Source organism: Brienomyrus brachyistius, chromosome 12 (assembly GCF_023856365.1).
Source record: "Brienomyrus brachyistius isolate T26 chromosome 12, BBRACH_0.4, whole genome shotgun sequence".
Classification (NCBI taxonomy): domain Eukaryota; kingdom Metazoa; phylum Chordata; class Actinopteri; order Osteoglossiformes; family Mormyridae; genus Brienomyrus; species Brienomyrus brachyistius.
The window spans coordinates 22,469,032-22,488,086 of NC_064544.1; the positions used below are offsets into that span (position 1 = coordinate 22,469,032).

At 46.3% G+C, this 19,055-nt stretch overlaps 1 protein-coding gene across 1 annotated transcript in view; it reads left to right on the forward strand.

The window, feature by feature from the left end:
• Positions 1-1,711: 1,711 nt before the first annotated feature.
• LOC125705064 (uncharacterized) overlaps positions 1,712-19,055 on the forward strand; it is a 52,646-nt gene continuing 35,302 nt past the window's right edge. Inside the window, exons 1-6 of the mRNA XM_048971394.1 lie at positions 1,712-1,885; positions 2,647-2,991; positions 10,054-10,407; positions 11,063-11,164; positions 17,148-17,243; positions 18,779-18,871. Coding sequence (XP_048827351.1) covers positions 1,819-1,885; positions 2,647-2,991; positions 10,054-10,407; positions 11,063-11,164; positions 17,148-17,243; positions 18,779-18,871 — 1,057 coding nt within the window. The 5' untranslated portion in view covers positions 1,712-1,818. The remainder of the gene's footprint in view (positions 1,886-2,646; positions 2,992-10,053; positions 10,408-11,062; positions 11,165-17,147; positions 17,244-18,778; positions 18,872-19,055) is intronic.

Genomic DNA, 19,055 nt, shown 5'->3' on the forward strand with positions numbered 1-19,055 from the left:
CAGATTGTCATCAAGCACTTAATTTTTAATGGTTTTAAATAAATTAAAGACATCCATCCACCCATTTTCCAAACCGCTTATCATACTGGGTCGCGGGGAAATTAAAGACATAACTCCAGCAAATATTTCGACTGAACAGTAATATCACTGACCGCCCTACCATAACTAAAAGACTGGTACGGCTGCACACATTATTTTAAATTTTTAACATGGAGTTTGCGGTGTTACTTGCATAATCTATTTTTTTTTTTACTTACACATACACGAGCTGAGAGACAAATCAATTTTTCCATTATTTGGAGTTCTGGATTCAGAACGATGTGTAAAATTAAAGCACAACAAACGGCGTCTTGGTTATGCTTATTCATTAGCCAATCACATCACTTTAACGCTGAGTCTCGTAGACCACTAAGAATATTTTTCAAGCCCATTACTCCAAGACAATAGACCGGACTCTAGCCCTGTACTGTAGCCCTGTATTTGCATTGTAAATATCGTAACTGTGTCATGTTTACCATGTAATGTGTGTGTTTTGTTAGCATGCAACTGTGAACGTGATTATAATGTTATTTGTTCTCTTCAATGTCTGTGCTGCTGCTGTCATGCCCTGCTCGTCGGCTCCTCCTGTGTGCCACGCCCCCTGCCTACCCACGTGTTTTCTCCCGATTGTACCCAGCTGTATCTAGTTCATTTGCTCAGTCCTGTGTATATCAGTCCGTGTCTTACCCGAGTCCAGTTTCCGTCATTGATGTCTGTTGCCGTCCTGTATTCCCTGCCCCGGATTGCTCCTTATAAACCCCCGTTTTCCCGTATCCTGCTCGCTCTGCCCGCTTCGCCCGACCGTATCCCGTGACAGCTGCTAGTCCGACCAGTGCTGGCTATCAGTAAAGAGAATTTCTTTCACTTTTAAAACAGCTGTCTTCTCTTTCATTAAAATGTCTTACTATTTGCAAAAAAAGTATGCACTGTACCTCAGTGAAGCAGCAAACAGGTAAAGTTGTTGCAGAGTGAAGACTGGCCTGCATTCCATGGCGATCAGATTGTAACAATTGACGCACTATAGACAAGACACATTTATGCTAGATCTGTGTATGCGAGCTTGACATTGTGGCTGTATGTGTATTATAATACTTCTCACTCTTTAGTTAAAATATTTTAAATATTTTTAGTTAAAATATTTTTGGGGGCAATAATATAGTGATTTAGAAAAATAAATCCGCACCCGTGGCTGCAAGCATGTATAGAAGATTCATGAAGGTAACGGTGCACAGATTTATTAAACTAGATGAGCACTTCAGTGGTTTCATTGAATAAAAAAATAGTGTCAGTTCGGTGATTTTAATACATATTACACTTTAGTTTTAAAGTCCTGGTTTTGTATAACGTGTTACACATTGTATCTGTAGCATGTTTTCTAAATGTAACTGAATGTGTATGTGTTTATTTAAATAAGAATACTGAGATTTCCACGGATATTTGTGTTAAACTTGAACAAAGACATCCGTTGCTCATTCTCTTTTTCATAGACTAAATCTCTGAAGGCCATTCAAAGTATTTATTCAAGATAACAATCAGTTGCTTAACTGGTATTTCACTACTTGCATTCCATCAGGGAACAAAATCAAACATGTAATCCACCCATTGTAGGAGGTCAGGTGTGTTGGGTGTGTTTCAGCTATAAGCATGTAAACTGAAAGTATGGCTAGAAAGGTGACATTAGGTGCAGAGATGTAGCTGCATTAATCAAAGCATGCGTCGAATGCTGTTCGTCTTCTGGAAATGGTTCTTTGAGTTAGAAAAACGTTAATCAGCACTTAGATGGAGACACAGATCAAAAGTCTCAGCATTATTCTGGTCTTGTTCAAGTTTGTAATTAACTCTGATGGTACGTACATTTTGAAGAAGTTTCATGTGTCTGCTAACTTATATCGTAATGTTTAAGAAATGCAATTGAGTTCTTGTTTGGAGTGCACTAGTTAATGTAATGTGTGTGTTGTAATGGATGTATTGCACTTATTTAATGCGTTGTTGTCATAAAGATATGTTTATATCAGTAACACTATTTGTAACGCAAATACTTAGCTCTGTTACTACTGAAGTACAAATCATGAATAAATACTGTTGCTACTTGAGATGAAAGATGTTATGCTTCACTGATGATGAACAAACATGACATCAGCATTTTCACTTGTGTTATTCATTACTTGTTCCTTGCTCCTAATTGTTCCTTAGTAGTTCCTGAGACATTGATATTATGCTACTATTCATGGTATCCATGTGTAACACACCTTTAAAAAGTACTCACCTTCTGTTTTACAGCTGGCTTTACAGGACATATTATGTCATTTTATGTCACTCTGAAACACCGAAATGTAGAGTGACTCATAACCTTTTATGTCACTTGAATGAAAAAAGTGTCATAACACAAATTTATGTCAGAATAAACCTATGACAGTTGACACAGCTGATATGTCAACTTCACACAGGAGTTGCCAATGTCAGCATATACGACAACTACAAAAGTTGGAACGAACCTTTATGCTTTTGTTAAGATATGTCAGCTGTCATAAAGGGCTTATGTATGTACCTGTCATAGAGCACCCTTAAGTATCCTTACCAAGAGTTTATATCTTATCCCTGTGGCAGGTTTCCTGCTACACGGCTCTGCTGGTCCTCTAACAGCCCGGCTGGGAGGAGCTGTTCTGCTGCCCTGCTTTGTGGACAGACCCCTGCCTTTGGAGGAGCTGGAGGTGGACTGGAGAAGGACTGATTCAGACACCATCGTGTATCTATTCCAGGACGGTCAAAGCAGACCTGAATCACAGGGGGAGGCATACAGGGGCAGAGCGCACCTCTTCTCTCAGGAAATCCCCAAAGGCAACTTCTCTCTGCTGCTTGAGGGTGTGAGGACTGCAGATGCAGGAGAGTACAAGTGTGTGGTTTATACAGAGCAGGAGAACCATGAAACACGGGTGGAAATACGGGAAGTAGGCAAGTGAACCTTTCTGTTTTATGACTTAAGACATAAGACGTTCTGTTATTATTTGAGTTGATCATTATGTTGATGAAGGTGGAGTAGGAGTCCTTTTACAAAGGTATTTGAATTTTAATAATAAAACAGATTTATCATTTGATAAAATTTGAATATGATGGATATAAAGGCCGTAGGAGAGAGTTTGGGGGTGGAGGGGGCACAACTTAATTATTTAAATGCAAAGGTGCTTTTGGAAGAGACGAATGAAAAACAAAAATAATTTTTACAGTACGATAACACAGGGTAGGCCTTTTATTAATTTCTGATTTGGGAGCAACTTGTGTTATTAATGCTTTTGTAGATCATTATGCTTCCGGACCACGGGAGGGCACGTCTTTTATCGCATACCTGCTAGCGTTTGTAAGCTGTTGCACGAAGAAGCAAACTCTCCTTTGTGTCCGTTTCTGAATGGAAATATTTGCAGTTCGTCCATATGTTTAAAGCAAAGTAGATTCTGTATCACAGTGCAAAGTTTTTTTTTTTGCTTTTTTAAGTAAAAATTTTTTAAGATTTAGACCTATAAGCTACTCTTTAGTTTTATTTTGTTGTTAATTAAGTCATATTCATCTCCAGGCTGTAGTCACCATAACCTACCTCTCCCATCATACTGCACTCCCCATTGGGTCAGATCAACTGAAGTCAGACGGTTACTGCTGCTATGCTGCACCTGGGCCTGCACCTCCCTCACCATGCCACATCACATCACATGACCAACATACCAAAACACAATGCAGTGTGCCACAATGGGAGGGTCCCGGGCCTGGCCTGCCCTGTCCACTGGAGTTATCGAGCAGGATGCAGTGCACAGCCAGGTTTACATTAATATATAATTATTAGTAGAGGCCCTACTTCTTTATTAATTAGAAAATGTAACCAAAGATTTCTCTTGCCTCCCTTTCCTACCCTCATGTTACCCATTCACAGCTAGCTCTTTTCTGCCTCTTCGTCAGTTCTGTCTCTAAGTGCTCCACAACTGTCTCAAGTTCTCCGGTTCAGTCATTATTACCTGTCGCTGCTCCCAGACCCCTGTTTAATAACGTGCCCTGTGAAGGTTTGCACACACCACAGTCTGCTTTTTGGGTCATGCTTCCCTGACAGGACATCACACTCTCTCATCTCCTGTTCTCCGCTCCTGTCAGTGGCCAATTCTCCATAAGTCTCTAGGCCAGGTCTTGCATGAGTTGGAGGTGTGGCCAGTGATGCACTGCATCCTATCATGTGAAGTTGCACTGTATCACAATTGGGGTGAATCATATTGTATTGCAATAGTAATTGTTTCATATGTATCATTAATATATCAGATCATTGCCAATGCAATGAGATATGTGTGGCATTACCTCAGTGATGGAGATTCACATCCCTAGTGCAGACCCAGCCCATAATCATGCAGAAGATGATGCCAGTTGTGTGCAACAGACCGTGGAAGATGAAAGCTGCAGTGTCGTGTTGTACAGCACACCGAGTGCAGACGAAACAGCAGGACACCAGGAATCAGGAAAACACGGGGTTTTAATGAAAGGCAGTGGAGACTGACAATGCAATGACCGGATTAAACGGAAACACAGACTAAATATATTGTACTAATGACAACAATGAGAAACAGCTGGTAAACACGGGGAATCCACTCGGGGTTAACGAGGGGGCATGGCACACGGAAGGAGTGGACAATCAGGGAATTCAATTCAATTTTATTTATATAGCGCATTTAACTAGGAGATGAGACCAAGGACACGGTGAAACCTGATGAAACAAAAGCAAAAAACATTAATGCACCACGGGGAACAACACAGACACACAGAACTGGCACAAGGAGGACAACTCAAACAATAAGCTACAAACCACGGGGAACGCAGACAAAGACACCAAAGACGGAAACACAGGACCGGGGAACACTAAAGCGGACAACGGAGGGCAGACCCACAGGAGGCACACAGGGACCAGAAGGGTACCAAGGCACAGAGGGACAAGGAGGAAACACAGAGGGACCATCAGGGAATGAAGATACAGAGGGACGGGAAGGAAACACAGGGGGCACAAAGGAACCAGAAGGTACTGAAGGACGAAGGGGAAACACAGAGGGCACAAAGGGACCAGAAGGGAACGATGGTGGAGCAGGACGGGGAGTGAAGGAAAGGGGCAAGGAAACCAAGGGCAAGGGGCAACAGGGATCTTTGGGACCCTCGGTGGGTATAGCGCGGGGACTGCCAGAGCAGCAGGCGACTGCGAGGCCAGAACTGCAGCCAAAGGGGAAGCAAAAAGTGACGAGGAGGAAGGCAAAGGGGCTAGAGGAGATGGCGAGGAGGGAGATGAAGGGGACAGTGACGGAGGGGAGGAGGGAACCATAGCCATGGCAGGCGGAGGTGCAGCCACAGCCAGCCCAAACACAGGCGACCGATGGGGAAGCCACAGGCTGTCGAGGAAGTGCCAAAGGCCGGGCCGTAGCTGGCTGACAAGGCGCCACAGGTGAAGCTGGGGAGACCCGTCAAGCTGGTCCCTAGGGAAGAGAAGGCGAGCCAGGGTGTCCACCCTGGCGCCGGTGTCCGCTCCCTTTCCGGGAGACTGAGAGATGAGGTGAACCATGGGAGGGGTCCACTGGGACAGTCAGTGCAATCCCCAAGGAGTCCCACTCCAGCTACTCCTCCAGCTCCAACAAGGAGGGTGAAGCGGTAGACAGGCCATTTGGGGCTTCCAGAGGGATTGAAACCTGCGGGTCGGGGACCAGGGACACTGGGGCTGATGCTCGCATACAAAACACTGATGCTCGCATACAAAGCCAAAAATGGTCTGGCACCATCCTGCCTAAAAGACCTCATTACATCCCGCACTGCACCACGATCTCTCCGATCCTCCAGGACTGGTCCCACCACCCCTCAAGGCACAAGGAAGACACACATCTCAGCTCTTCTCTGTCCTGGCACCTAGTTGGTGGAATGAACTCCCCCTTGATGTCCGAACAGTTGAATCCTTGAATGTCTTCAAGCGACAACTGAAAACATTCCTTTTTCAGAAATACCTGAAGTAGTACTTCTGGTGTCTTACTCTGAGCTCTTTTCCTTAAAAAAAAAAAAATAATAATAATAATTTTTGCATTTTCCCAACAGAGTATTCAGGTAGATGCCTGGGTCCTTATTGAGCTAGTATCGGAAAAATTCATTGCAGAGTCATAAAGCACTTATGTAAGTCGCTCTGGCTAAGGGTGTCTGCCAAATGCTGTAAATGTAAATGTACAGGAAGTTGCGGCACTGCAGGAACCTTGGGCAAGGGTGCTACAGGTGGCGCTGCAGGAACCTTGGGCAAGGGCGCTACAGGAGGTGGTGGTGCTGCAGGAACCTTAGGCGAGGGCACTACAGGAGGTGGCAGCACTGCAGGAACCTTGGGCGATGGTGCTACAGGAGGCAGTGGCGCTGCAGGAACCTTGGCCGGTGGCGGCACAGGAACCTTGGGCAATGGTGGCGCAGCCAGAATGGACAGCGCAGGGACCTTCGGGGGCACAGCCAAAGCCACTAGGTCTGGAGCCATGGGGAACAGAGCAGGACCTGGTGTCATGGGGAACAGGGCAGGAACCACGGGGGGCGAAGCAGGAAACACAGGAACCACGGGTGGGCGAAGCAGGAACTTGAACCACAGGGGGCGAAGTAGTGGCCACCGGCACAGGAACTACGGAGGGTGGAGCATCCACCGCCGGCACAGGAACCTCTGGGGGCAGGGGAGGAGGAACTGCTGGTGCAGAAACCATGGGGAGCAGTGGAGCATGCACCTCAGGGGAGGCGGCTGTGGCTGGGGGTTGCACCTTGGGGGAAGCCTGCCTTGTCCTAAAACGGAGCAGCTTCCTCAGGCTCTCCGCCATCTTCCTTATTTCACCAGGTGGGGAAGTTGCTGTAAACTCCCCTTGCAGCCGTTGACAGAGCAGGGCAGTCTCTGGAGAGTCTCGCAACGTCGAATCCCCCATCACCTGCCACATGCCCCCATCACCTGTAAATAAATCACAGGGCCCTGATGGCATCTTACCTATAGTGTTAAAAGAGATGAGGGATATTATTTGCCGACCCTTAACTTTACTGTTTCAAAAATCCTTATCTGAAGGTGTGGTACCTTCTGATTGGAAGCACGCCTTCATAACGCCTATTTTCAAAAAAGGGGATAGAAGTAATTTGTCTAACTATAGGCCAATCAGTCTAACTTGTATAACTGGTAAAGTTATGGAGGCTATAATCAAAGAGAAAATGATAGATTACCTGGACTCCAATAACATTTTGCGGGATAGCCAGCATGGATTTAGAAGAGGTAGATCCTGTTTAACAAATCTGTTGGAGTTTTTTGAGGAAGCTACTCAGGAAGTTGATGATAAGAAGGCCTATGATGTCATCTACTTAGATTTCCAAAAGGCTTTTGATGTTGTCCCCCACAAGAGGCTCCTACTTAAACTCAAAGCGACTGGTATTTTAGGTACCGTAGCGACCTGGATTGATAACTGGTTAACAGATAGGAAACAGCGAGTAGTTATAAGAGGCACAATGTCACAGTGGGCTTGCGTTCATAGTGGGGTACCGCAGGGTTCGATTTTAGGACCACTATTGTTCCTAATTTACATAAATGATATGGATACCAATATATACAGTAAACTGGTGAAATTTGCAGATGACACCAAGGTGGGTGGTGTAGCAGATACTGAATTAGTGGCTCAGCAGCTACAGCGGGATCTTGATTTAATTAGTGACTGGGCCGATACCTGGCAGATGAAATTTAACGTCGATAAATGTAAGGTACTCCATCTAGGGAGCAGAAATATAAAGTACAGGTATTTCATGGGTGTCACTGAAATAAAGGTAGCTGATCATGAGAAAGACCTTGGTGTGTATGTTGATGCTTCCATGTCCCATTCTCGCCAGTGTGGGGAAGCAATAAAAAAGGCCAATAGGATGTTGGGGTATATCTCCAGGTGTGTGGAGTTTAAGTCAAGGGAGGTAATGCTAAGATTATACAATTCCTTGGTGGACCTCACCTAGAATATTGTGTGCAGGTTTGGTCACCATATCTTAAAAAGGACATTGTGGCCTTAGAAAAGGTGCAGCGTAGGGCCACAAAAATGATTCCTGGTCTTAGAGGAATGTCATACGAGGAACGGTTACTTGAGCTAAATCTGTTCAGTCTCAAGCAAAGGAGATTGAGGGGGGACATGATCCAGGTATATAAGATTCTAACAGGTTTGGATGCTGTTCAACCAAATAGTTACTTCAGCATTAGTTTAAATACACGAACTCGTGGCCATAGGTGGAAATTAGCGGGAGAACATTTCAAGCTGGATTTAAGGAAGCACTTCTTTACGCAGCGTGTAGTCAGAGTATGGAATAGCCTTCCTGATAATGTAGTTCAAGCTGAATCCTTGGGTTCCTTTAAATCAGAGCTAGATAAGATTTTAACGACTCTGAGCTATTAGTTTAGTTCTCCCCAAGCGAGCTTGATGGGCCGAATGGCCTCCTCTCGTTTGTATAGTTCTTATGTTCTTATGTTCTTATATACCTCGGAGAGCAAAGAATTTTCGGGTCTCTGGTGCAGGTGCTGCAGCGGGCAGATGATCCTCGGCCGCTGGTGCCGCTGCAGGCAAAGGCAAAACTGCAGGCAGAGGCAAAGCTGCAGGCAGAGGGGCGAAGCACAGACAAAGAAACTGGCAGATGGGTTCCGGGTGCAGGTGAAGCAACAGGCAGGTGGTTTCCGAGCGTAGGCGAAGCAACAGGCAGGCATACTTGTTGGGAAAGCGACGAAGCTGCGCAGGCGTTGGGCGCCAGCTCGAGGAGGGCGGCGTCCGTGAAGAAATTGGGCGTCTGCGAAGACGTCAGGCGTCTCTGGAGAAGTGGGAGATCCCAGTAGGGGTTCAACGCTTCCACTTCTTTCATAGAGCAGATGCAGCAGGGGCGACGAGGAGTTCGGGCTGCCTGGACAGGCAACCCACAGTCCAGATACACCTGCTGTATCATTGCTTCTGCGGTCCCACCTCTTAGTCGCGCCAGATTCAGCTATACCTCATCTGCTCCGTGCGAGTCTTCCGACTGGCAGATCTCCTCCAGAATCTCCCTTGAACGGAAAGCCAGAGCTCTGGCAGCTGGATCTTCCCTCACCTCAGGCTGCTGGAGCCAGTAAATCACCTTCTCGTCAGCTTGAGGTATTCTACCTCCATGAGACGAGGCGTTTGTTTTCAGAGTCCGGTCATTCTGTCGTGTTGTACAGTGCACCAAGCGCAGACGAAAGAGAAGGACACCAGGAATCAAGAAAACACAGGGTTTTAATGAAAGGCAACGCAGACTGACAATACAATGACCGGACTCCGGAAACAAATGGAAAGGCAGACTAAATACATTGGACTAATGACAACAATCAGAAACAGCTGGTAAACATGGGCAATCCACACGGGGTTAACAAGGGGGTGTGTCACACAGAAGGAGAGGACGATCGGGGCATGACATGCAGCGTTAGCCTGAAAAATTACAAGGAGGAAATAATATATAATAAACACATTTTTGTTATTTTCATGACAGAAATGCCTGCAGCAACAACAAAAAGGTGTTTAAATCAAAAACAAAATAATGGCAATAGACATTTGTGCAGCTGGTACAGGTTTAGCTGCACAAAATAACTTAAAACTTAACCAATGACATCATACAATCAAATACTTCTTTCAGTTTAGACTACATCTACAGTAACTAGGATTGGACGGTATATCATTTTTCATACTGTCACACTGTTCATACAGTACATGATTCTGTGGTATATGATATTTTGATTTTCCTAATAAATGCTACTGCTGAGTAAATCCAAACAACCAAACTACACTTTTCAGGTTTTTGGGACTTGGCATATCACTTAATTCTTCTGAGTCATGTATGTCAAAAGTCACGTCTTAAAAAGTTATGTATGTTGAAATGGAAACAATCACACATACCTGAGTTTCATCTCAGTGTAGAAAGGGAAAACACACAGATGACAGATTGCCAGATTGTATGATCTTCCTCTTCTTGTTCCAGAGCGGCTGGTGGTGACGGGTGCAGATGAGCCTGTCTATGCACATGCTGGAGAGGATGTGACTCTCAGCTGCTCTCTGGACACCCATGTTAATGTGACAGAGCTTCAGGTGAAATGGATAAAGACCGACGATGACAGTGAGATATTGGTGCTTCTGTTCACTGATGGAGAGAACAGACCAGAGTCACAGAATCGGAGATACTCTGGAAGAGCTGAATTCTTCACAGAGGAAATTCCCAAAGGAAACTTCTCAATGAAACTGAGGAAAGTCAGGACTGAAGACAAAGGAGAGTTCAGGTGTGAAGTCCACTCAGATACTGATTCTGCCAGTACAACTGCCAGGATAGCAGCACTGGGTGAGTCACTAGAAGGACTGGTTTTTATATGCATCTCAGCATAGTTTTGGGCAATTAAATCACATTTTCATTCCACTGAGGGTCAGTGGTTTTGCTGCAGTCTGACCTTTATGCAAATGCCATAGGGTTTGATCTGCTCAGTTTAACAATAGAAATTGTCAAATTTAGCTCAGTTTTAAAGACAGAAAATGCATTAAATAAATGAATGAATATTTCACCTTTAGTGCAGTTTTAAGCTCTGTCATAACAGGTATTTTATTAGAGTGATGCACTGTAATGAGTAATTATGGTTTTATTATTAATATTCTCTTAGGAGCTACAGAGATCATGAGAGTGTGACTGGGAAAAATGCAGTAATAAAACAGTATTTTTCTTAACTGCACATTACATTGTGTGACTGGTTAAACAGCCTCTTGTTACATGTTGCGTAAATATATCCAAAAGATAATTGGGAATATGAAAAATCTCATATATTAAATCTGTATGTTTTCAGGCTGAAAAACAGTTAGGAATCACACACCCATGGACAAAGATTTAATCATAACTTTCTGTTCCACTTACTAATCTAAATGGTGTGGATGTGTTGATTATGCTGCAGCAATACAAGCAGCATATTTAGAAAATGAATAATGGAATGTTATTCTGAATATTTTAGGTTATTCATCCCTGCATTGGCTGATCCTGGGGCTGTGCATCGCTGTCACACCTGTAGTCATACTTACTGGTGCTTTATCTGTCAGGCATTTAATAAGGGAAGGTAAGTGTAGCATCTGCTCTGTCATTTGTAGTAATTATGATGACATAATGTATGTGGATCCATGTATGAACCCACTTATCCTGTAGAGGGCATCTCAGCAGACGTGGGGCATTAGGCAAGACTGTATCAACTAGTGGTGGTTTTTGACATGGGTGACATGGGCCGTTGCCCAGGGCAGCATCGTGGGTTGGGGCGGCATCACGGGCATTGGCAACAAAATTATTATTTTTTTTTTGTGTGCACCCATGCTGCCCCAACATCAAACCAGCGCATTTTTGGGACTGCATGGGCACTGACCGGTTTTCTATTGCCCATTCGCGGGGAGTAAACGCACCCTCCATTTGCGGGAATGAGGGCCCCCTCCATTCGCGGGGAGCGAGGGCGCCCTCCATTTGCGGGAATGAGGGCCCCCTCCATTCGCGGGAATGAGGGCCCCCTCCATTCGCGGGGAGCGAGGGCCTCCTCCATTCGCGGGGAGCGAGGGCCCCCTCCATTCGCGGGAGTGAGGGCCCCCTCCATTCGCGGGAGTGAGGGCCCCCTCCATTCGCGGGAGTGAGGGCCCCCTCCATTTGCGGGGAGTGAGGGCCTCCTCCATTTGCGGGGAGTGAGGGCGCCCTCCATTCGCAGGGAGCGAGGGCCTCCTCCATTCGCGGGAGCGAGGGCCCCCTCCATTCGCGGGAGTGAGGGCCCCCTCCATTCGCGGGAGTGAGGGCCCCCTCCATTCGCGGGGAGCGAGGGCCCCCTCCATTCGCGGGGAGCGAGGGCCTCCTCCATTCGCGGGGAGCGAGGGCGCCCTCCATTCGCGGGGAGTGAGGGCGCCCTCCATTCGCGGGGAGTGAGGGCGCCCTCCATTCGCGGGGAGCGAGGGCCCCCTCCATTCGCGGGAGCGAGGGCCCCCTCCATTCGCGGGGAGTGAGGGCCCCCTCCATTCGCGGGGAGTGAGGGCCCCCTCCATTCGCGGGGAGTGAGGGCGCCCTCCATTCGCGGGGAGCGAGGGCCCCCTCCATTCGCGGGGAGCGAGGGCCCCCTCCATTCGCGGGAGCGAGGGCCCCCTCCATTCGCGGGGAGCGAGGGCCTCCTCCATTCGCGGGGAGCGAGGGCCCCCTCCATTCGCGGGGAGCGAGGGCCCCCTCCATTCGCGGGAAGCGAGGGCCCCCTCCATTCGCGGGGAGCGAGGGCCTCCTCCATTCGCGGGAGTGAGGGCCCCCTCCATTCGCGGGGAGCGAGGGCCCCCTCCATTCGCGGGGAGCGAGGGCCCCCTCCATTCGCGGGGAGCGAGGGCCCCCTCCATTCGCGGGGAGCGAGGGCCTCCTCCATTCGCGGGGAGCGAGGGCCCCCTCCATTCGCGGGGAGCGAGGGCCCCCTCCATTCGCGGGGAGCGAGGGCACCCTCCATTCGCGGGGAGCGAGGGCACCCTCTATTCGCGGGAGTGAGGGCCCCCTCCATTCGCGGGGAGCGAGGGCACCCTCCATTCGCGGGGAGCGAGGGCACCCTCCATTCGCGGGGAGCGAGGGCCTCCTCCATTCGCGGGAGCGAGGGCCCCCTCCATTCGCGGGGAGCGAGGGCCTCCTCCATTCGCGGGGAGCGAGCGCCCCCTCCATTCGCGGGGAGCGAGGGCCCCCTCCATTCGCGGGGAGCGAGGGCCCCCTCCATTCGCGGGGAGCGAGCGCCTCCTCCATTCGCGGGAGCGAGGGCCCCCTCCATTCGCGGGGAGCGAGGGCCCCCTCCATTCGCGGGAGCGAGGGCCCCCTCCATTCGCGGGGAGCGAGGGCCCCCTCCATTCGCGGGGAGCGAGGGCGCCCTCCTCCGGGAGCAGAGGGGAGGGGCGGAGCAGCGGGGGATTCCCTGGCTGGCTGGAGCGGCATCTAATAACCAGCTTGCAAAATAAACCAAAATAAAAACAAACACAAAAGCCAGACATTATGATATAGACTTATAATTTGCACCGTTTTCTAAATTCTATCACACCCATATATGCGGGAAGTGAGCACGAGGGCCCTCAGGGCCCCCTTTCAAATAAAGCACATTTCATTCATGATATTGTCAGTCCAAGCCCATTATGTCACAATTAATTTTTCCTGGGTTGTGCGAAATCGAAAAAAAACCCTATTCAAACAGAATCCGCGCACTAAGGTTGGGGGATGGGTGTTGATACTGGAGTGTAAAATTAACACAGATGGAAGATGGACAAGAAAAGGTCAAAGCCATCAGGTGCTCAGTTTAGAAAAGAAGAGGATGAGAAACGAGCATCATTGGATAATGCCCGGTATTATGCATGACATGTATCCTGAAACAAGATAAAATAAAGTAGTAGGGATAAGGAAAACGGGGGCGGGTTCGAGTCTCCGCCTGGGTCACATGTGTGTGGAGTTTGCATGTTCTCCCCATGTCGTCGTGGGGTTTCCTCCGGGTACTCCGGTTTCCCCCCACAGTCCAAAAACATGCTGAGGCTAATTGGAGTTGCTAAATTGCCCATAGGAGTGCATGTGTGAGTGAATGGTGTGTGAGTGTGCCCTGCGATGGGCTGGCCCCCCATCCTGGGTTGTTCCCTGCCTCGTGCCCATTGCTTCCGGGATAGGCTCCGGGCCCCCGCGACCCAATAGGATAAGCGGTTTGGAAAATGGATGGATGGATGGATGGATAAGGAAAACTTCTGTTTATGTTTGTTAGCCACTTGGCTATGATAGTAAACAGTAGACAGGCAGTAGACACTGATGTGGCTTATTGAATCTTTGGGACCGTGTTGTCAGGGTACAGGTAAGCGTACGGGCAGGCGGGCTAGAAGGATCAGACAAGGAAGAGGCAGGCAGGCGGAATATGGGGAGAACTGGGGATTTATTCGGGGAAGAAGACTACGGGCAGGACAGATCAATGATACAGACATCTAACATCAATGACGGACGAAAAACCGGGGCAAGACGTGGACTGAAATAGACAAGACATGGCAAAACAACAGGGTACAGCTGGGTACAATCAGAGAAGCACACGTGAATAATCAGGGGGGCGTGGCACACATGAGGATCGGACGAGCCGGTCATGACACGTGTTCAGCATAATATTAATTAGCCATTAATTGGAAGAGGTGTATTGTTGATTTGTCTCCTATTCTCCATGTATGATGAATTATTATGGTTTGTTAGCCGTTTGCATACTGTGTTACGCTAAAACCGGACAATAGTATTCTGTTGTAGTCTAGCTGACTTAGCAAAAAAAATTCCTTACAATATTAGGCTACATTATTTAGGAAAATTATCTTAATGTTATTACAGAATAATGTACTACTTCAAACACTGATGTTGTGATAGCATATTCAATAAAATGTTTGTTATACATATAATTTTGAATATTTGATAAATTGGGCAAAATTATATGTTTGTTTTAATTATGAAAATGATGCATGCATGTATCAGAGTTTTATATTGGGTTTCTATTCAGGGGCACTGAAACATTTTGGAGCACCCTCTGCCACTGCCACCGCCCAAGATGAGGAGCCATCCACCTCCTCAGCCACATATGTGTCTCCACAAATGTCTGATCCCAAGGATGAAGACCCAATTGCGGCCACTTCAGGTGTGATTGTGCGTAGCCTGAGTGTGTGTGTCGCCTAATATTTTGCAAAGACTGTTCCGCCACTATGCTGTGTATTCCAAATTACTTGTGTATACTAATGCAAATGTATGCTCAAAAAATGTCTGGAACTAAACCCCCTGAGGATAAGCCCCTGACTACAGACCCTGTTGACTGGCCTTCAGATGTCACTGACAGCATTCGAATACAGCTGGTTTGCAAAGGACCAAGTAAGGTAGCACCTGACTTTGTTTTCCCTAGAAATGAGGGTGATGGAAGAAGTTGCCACCAGCAGTATTTTAAAAAAACACTAGTTAGCGGTGAAAAGATGCCTAGAAGCTGGCTAGTATATTCTGAGAATAACAACAGCCTTTTTTGCTTCTGCTGCAAGCTGTTTTCTAAAAGACACATCAATTTAACAAGTTCTGGACTGACAGATTGGAAGCATGCCAGTTCTCTTCTCACCTCACGTGACAATAGTCCTGAACACCATAACTCCATGAAAGCATGGAAAGACCTGGTAGTGAGCATTAAAAAGGGGAAACAATTAACAAACAAGAGATGGCAGTTCTGCAGGCTGAGAAAATAAGATGGAGAGCGGCGCTTACTCGTCTCATTGCTATCATTCAGTCTCTCGCAATCAGAAATTTACAACTAAGGGGACACACGCAAACATTGTTTTCTGTATCAAATGGCAGTTTTCTAAAAGAACTTGAACTCATGGCAAGGTTTGATCCCATAATGCACGAGCACATTGACCGTGTCCAGAAAGGCACTTGCAGGCACACCAGCTCGGTCACCGTATACAAAACGAACTCATTGATTTGTTGAGTAGCAAGATCACTTCAACAATGGTTGATGATATCAAGCTGGCAAAGCTTTTCTCCATAATTCTAGATTTTACTCCAGATATTAGCCACACTGAACAGCTGTCAGTTGTGATTCGCATTGTATCATTACAAGAGAAGCCCCATGTTAGCTAGTATTTTATGGGTTTTTTGGAAGCTGACGAATCCACAGGGAAACATTTCGCATAGATGATTTTAAACCGGTTGGAAGAGCTGAAAAATCCCTTTGAGGACTGCAGAGGTCAGTCATATGACAATGGGGCCAACATGAGGGGAACAAACAGGGCCGTTCAAGCCAGGCTCCTGGAACTGAATCTCTCTTTGTTCCCCGTGGAGCTCATACACTGAATTTGGTTGTGGCTGATGCTGCACAGGGATCTATTGATGCCACGAGTTACTTTGGGATTTTGCAAAAACTTTACAATTTGTTTTCAGCCTGCACTCAGAGATGGGCCATCCTGAAAACACATGCTAACATTACACTGAAGATGTGGTCTGAAACAAGGTGGGAAAGTAAGATCAACAGGGTTGAGCCCCTGAGGTACCAAGCATCTGCAGTGAGAGAGGCTTTCATTGAGGTGAGAGACCAAACCAAAGACTCAGTCATAACGACTGAGGCCCAGTCTTTGTCTGAGGAGGTGGGATCATACAGATTCAGCATTTGTACAGCGGTGTGGTATGACATCCTGAACCAAACCCACCATGTGAGCAAGCTCATGCAGTATCCCAACATGAATGTGGATATAGCAGTCAATCTCCACAAAAAGACAGGGAGAGGTCTCCGCAACTACAGGGCAACAGGCTTTGCATCTGCACAAATGTCAGCCAAGGATATGTGTGAGGACATGAATGTAGAGGCTGTTTTGCAACAGAAAAGACTGAGATCTACAAAGCGACACTTCTGATGAGCCATTGAGTGATGCCCTAAAGAAGCTGAAACTTGTGAAGACATATCTGAGGTCTACTATGTCTCAGTAACGCCTCACTGGCCTTGCCAACATCAGAATCAATCATGCAATTGCTGACCAGATTTCATATGATGACATTATTGATGACTTTGCATCAAGGAAGGCAAGAAAGGTGCTGATTTAGATGACAATTATTTCATATCAGTGTGTGTTGTGCAGAGTGAAATCGTGTTATCTGGTTAAATTCAGTATGGTTCTGTTTTTACAATAAAATATGTTAATGTACGTGTGTGTGTAGGGGTGGAGGGAGTGTTCGCCCTGGGCACCAAACAGCCTAGGACCGCCCCTGTTACACAGGGTGCCTGTCCATTGCAGGGCTTAACTGTGATGTAATTAACATATTCGACCATACCTGTAATGTAAATAACATACTAAACCGAAACAATGAACCAAAGCTGATGTCCTCACTGAAATTATACTAAAAATAATGCAGGAGCTGCATCTATAGAGACTGACAGTCCGTCCTGGGTGTCTGTAGGTGAGCATGCAGCAGAATGACCATCTGAGGATGGCTGTAGATCATTAAACTTTGCCTGAACCATCATCTAATTTTAAGCAGCATGTGGTTAAATCTGATTCTACAGTACTTTCTCTCTACAGATAAAAGCAAACAGGCTCTGCTGAGTCACTGCTCACATGTCACAGTCCCACCAATCATGGTTTCTGCAGCCTTCATCCTGTGGGGTGTAACCGAAGGTGAGCCCATTGAATATGGTTTAAAGAAGCTTTTTACAAAGAGACAGATTTGATTGTTTTTGTTGTGCAGGCAGTAAGAAATAAACAGCAGCAGCATAAACAGCAACCTGCTGGGGATTAATTATGTAAATGAGTCACTCTGTAATTTGAGGCTGATACCTAATATTTGTAATTAATACTGTGGTGATTCAATTTTAAGATGAATAAGTATCCATCATAAATTAACTGATAGTTATTTATAGTTTGATTTGTATTTCCTAAAAGATTAATTTATTGATAATTATTTTGTGTTTGCTCAAAATAGGGACCTGCTTTTCTCCAAGAACAGGGAGAGCAGTAAACACACTATGGTGAAAAATATAGTTACTATTTAAAATAGCAGGGGCTACTGGTGACTAATAGAATTTTAGAAGTTAGCAGTCAGTAATGAAGTGACAGGTAACATAAAATCCAATGCAGATGTAACCGGGTGATCTACGGATTGTGACCATAAGCAGTTAAACTGCATCTGGGAACGATGAGGAATAGGTGTTTGCGCCTTTAAGTAAGATGATGACATCATCGCCTAAAGGAGAGCGCGAAAAGCCACTGTCTGGAAGCGCCATTTTGAGCTGTATGAGCTGGGCTGCGGACAGTTTTCCGAGTGGTGCGAGAGTTTCCCAAAGTACCAGAGAGCGGTGTTTCAGAGCGGTTTACTGACCACGCCTTAAAGTTTAGCTGTGTGCCACTGCCATTTTCCCTTTTATTACTGCATACTCGTTTATATGAGATTAGCCTCAAGTGGTTTTGTGTATTTAATTTTGCTTTTACACTGTGCCAGTCCCACCCGAGTGTGGAGTTTTATTTTCCCCGTTTGAGAATCACCTGTAAGGGAAGATTGTAAAGTGAAACTGTTTACGTAAATCTTCTTATCTTCCAACAAAAACATCTATTCAATTAGATCTATGGAATAAATTAGACCCAAAAAGAGTGTTTGTGTTTCTGAGTGTTATTTCTCGGGCCACACAGAGTTCATCAGAGTAGAGAGTTCTGCAACTCCCCAGCACGGTGTACAGCTCGGCAGGTTAGGGCAGTTTGTCTGTGATTGAAGGGTCACTTATTCAAATCCCAAATTCGACAGTATCACGTCACGGGCAAAGATGGAGGCGAAGGCAGGCGTGGGGAAAACCAAAGTGGGTTTTATTAAATGAAATTACAGGCAAGGCAAAAAGAAACCAGACCATGAGTGATCAAAACAGGGTTGAGAGGATCAGGCGAGAGCACAGGTCATACTGGGAAGCACATGTAGGCAGCAACATCAATGACTGGACTGAGGAGATCAAGACAACAGAGCAGACGAGGGGCAAGATTAAACAAGTAACAGGTGTGGCTTGTTAGAACCACACAACAGAGAGGACCAGATAGAAGGGATGTGGGGTATGACAGACAGAGTGATTTCACCCCTGGGCCTTTGAGTAAAGACTTTAACAATCAATTACTTCAGGTATTTTCTGACTCGGCTAAATAAATATAACATAATGTTCACTGTTGCCCAGGATCCAAAGGAGAGGCTGTTACTGGTACTGCCGTCAATCTGCTGTATATCCTGGTGTTGATTAATATGGCTCCATATCGGAACTTATTTAAAGGTATGTTTACATATTTTCTGTCCTTTTTCCGACATTTAATATTACATGCGGTTGTCACTGTTTAGAAAAACAAGTGTTTGCAAAGAAATGCTGAAAAAAAAACTGGATTTTAGAATTAACCAGTATTAGACATCAATCATTCTCAGCATTGCGTGAGAGCGATTTGGAGAGGAGCAGCCTAGAA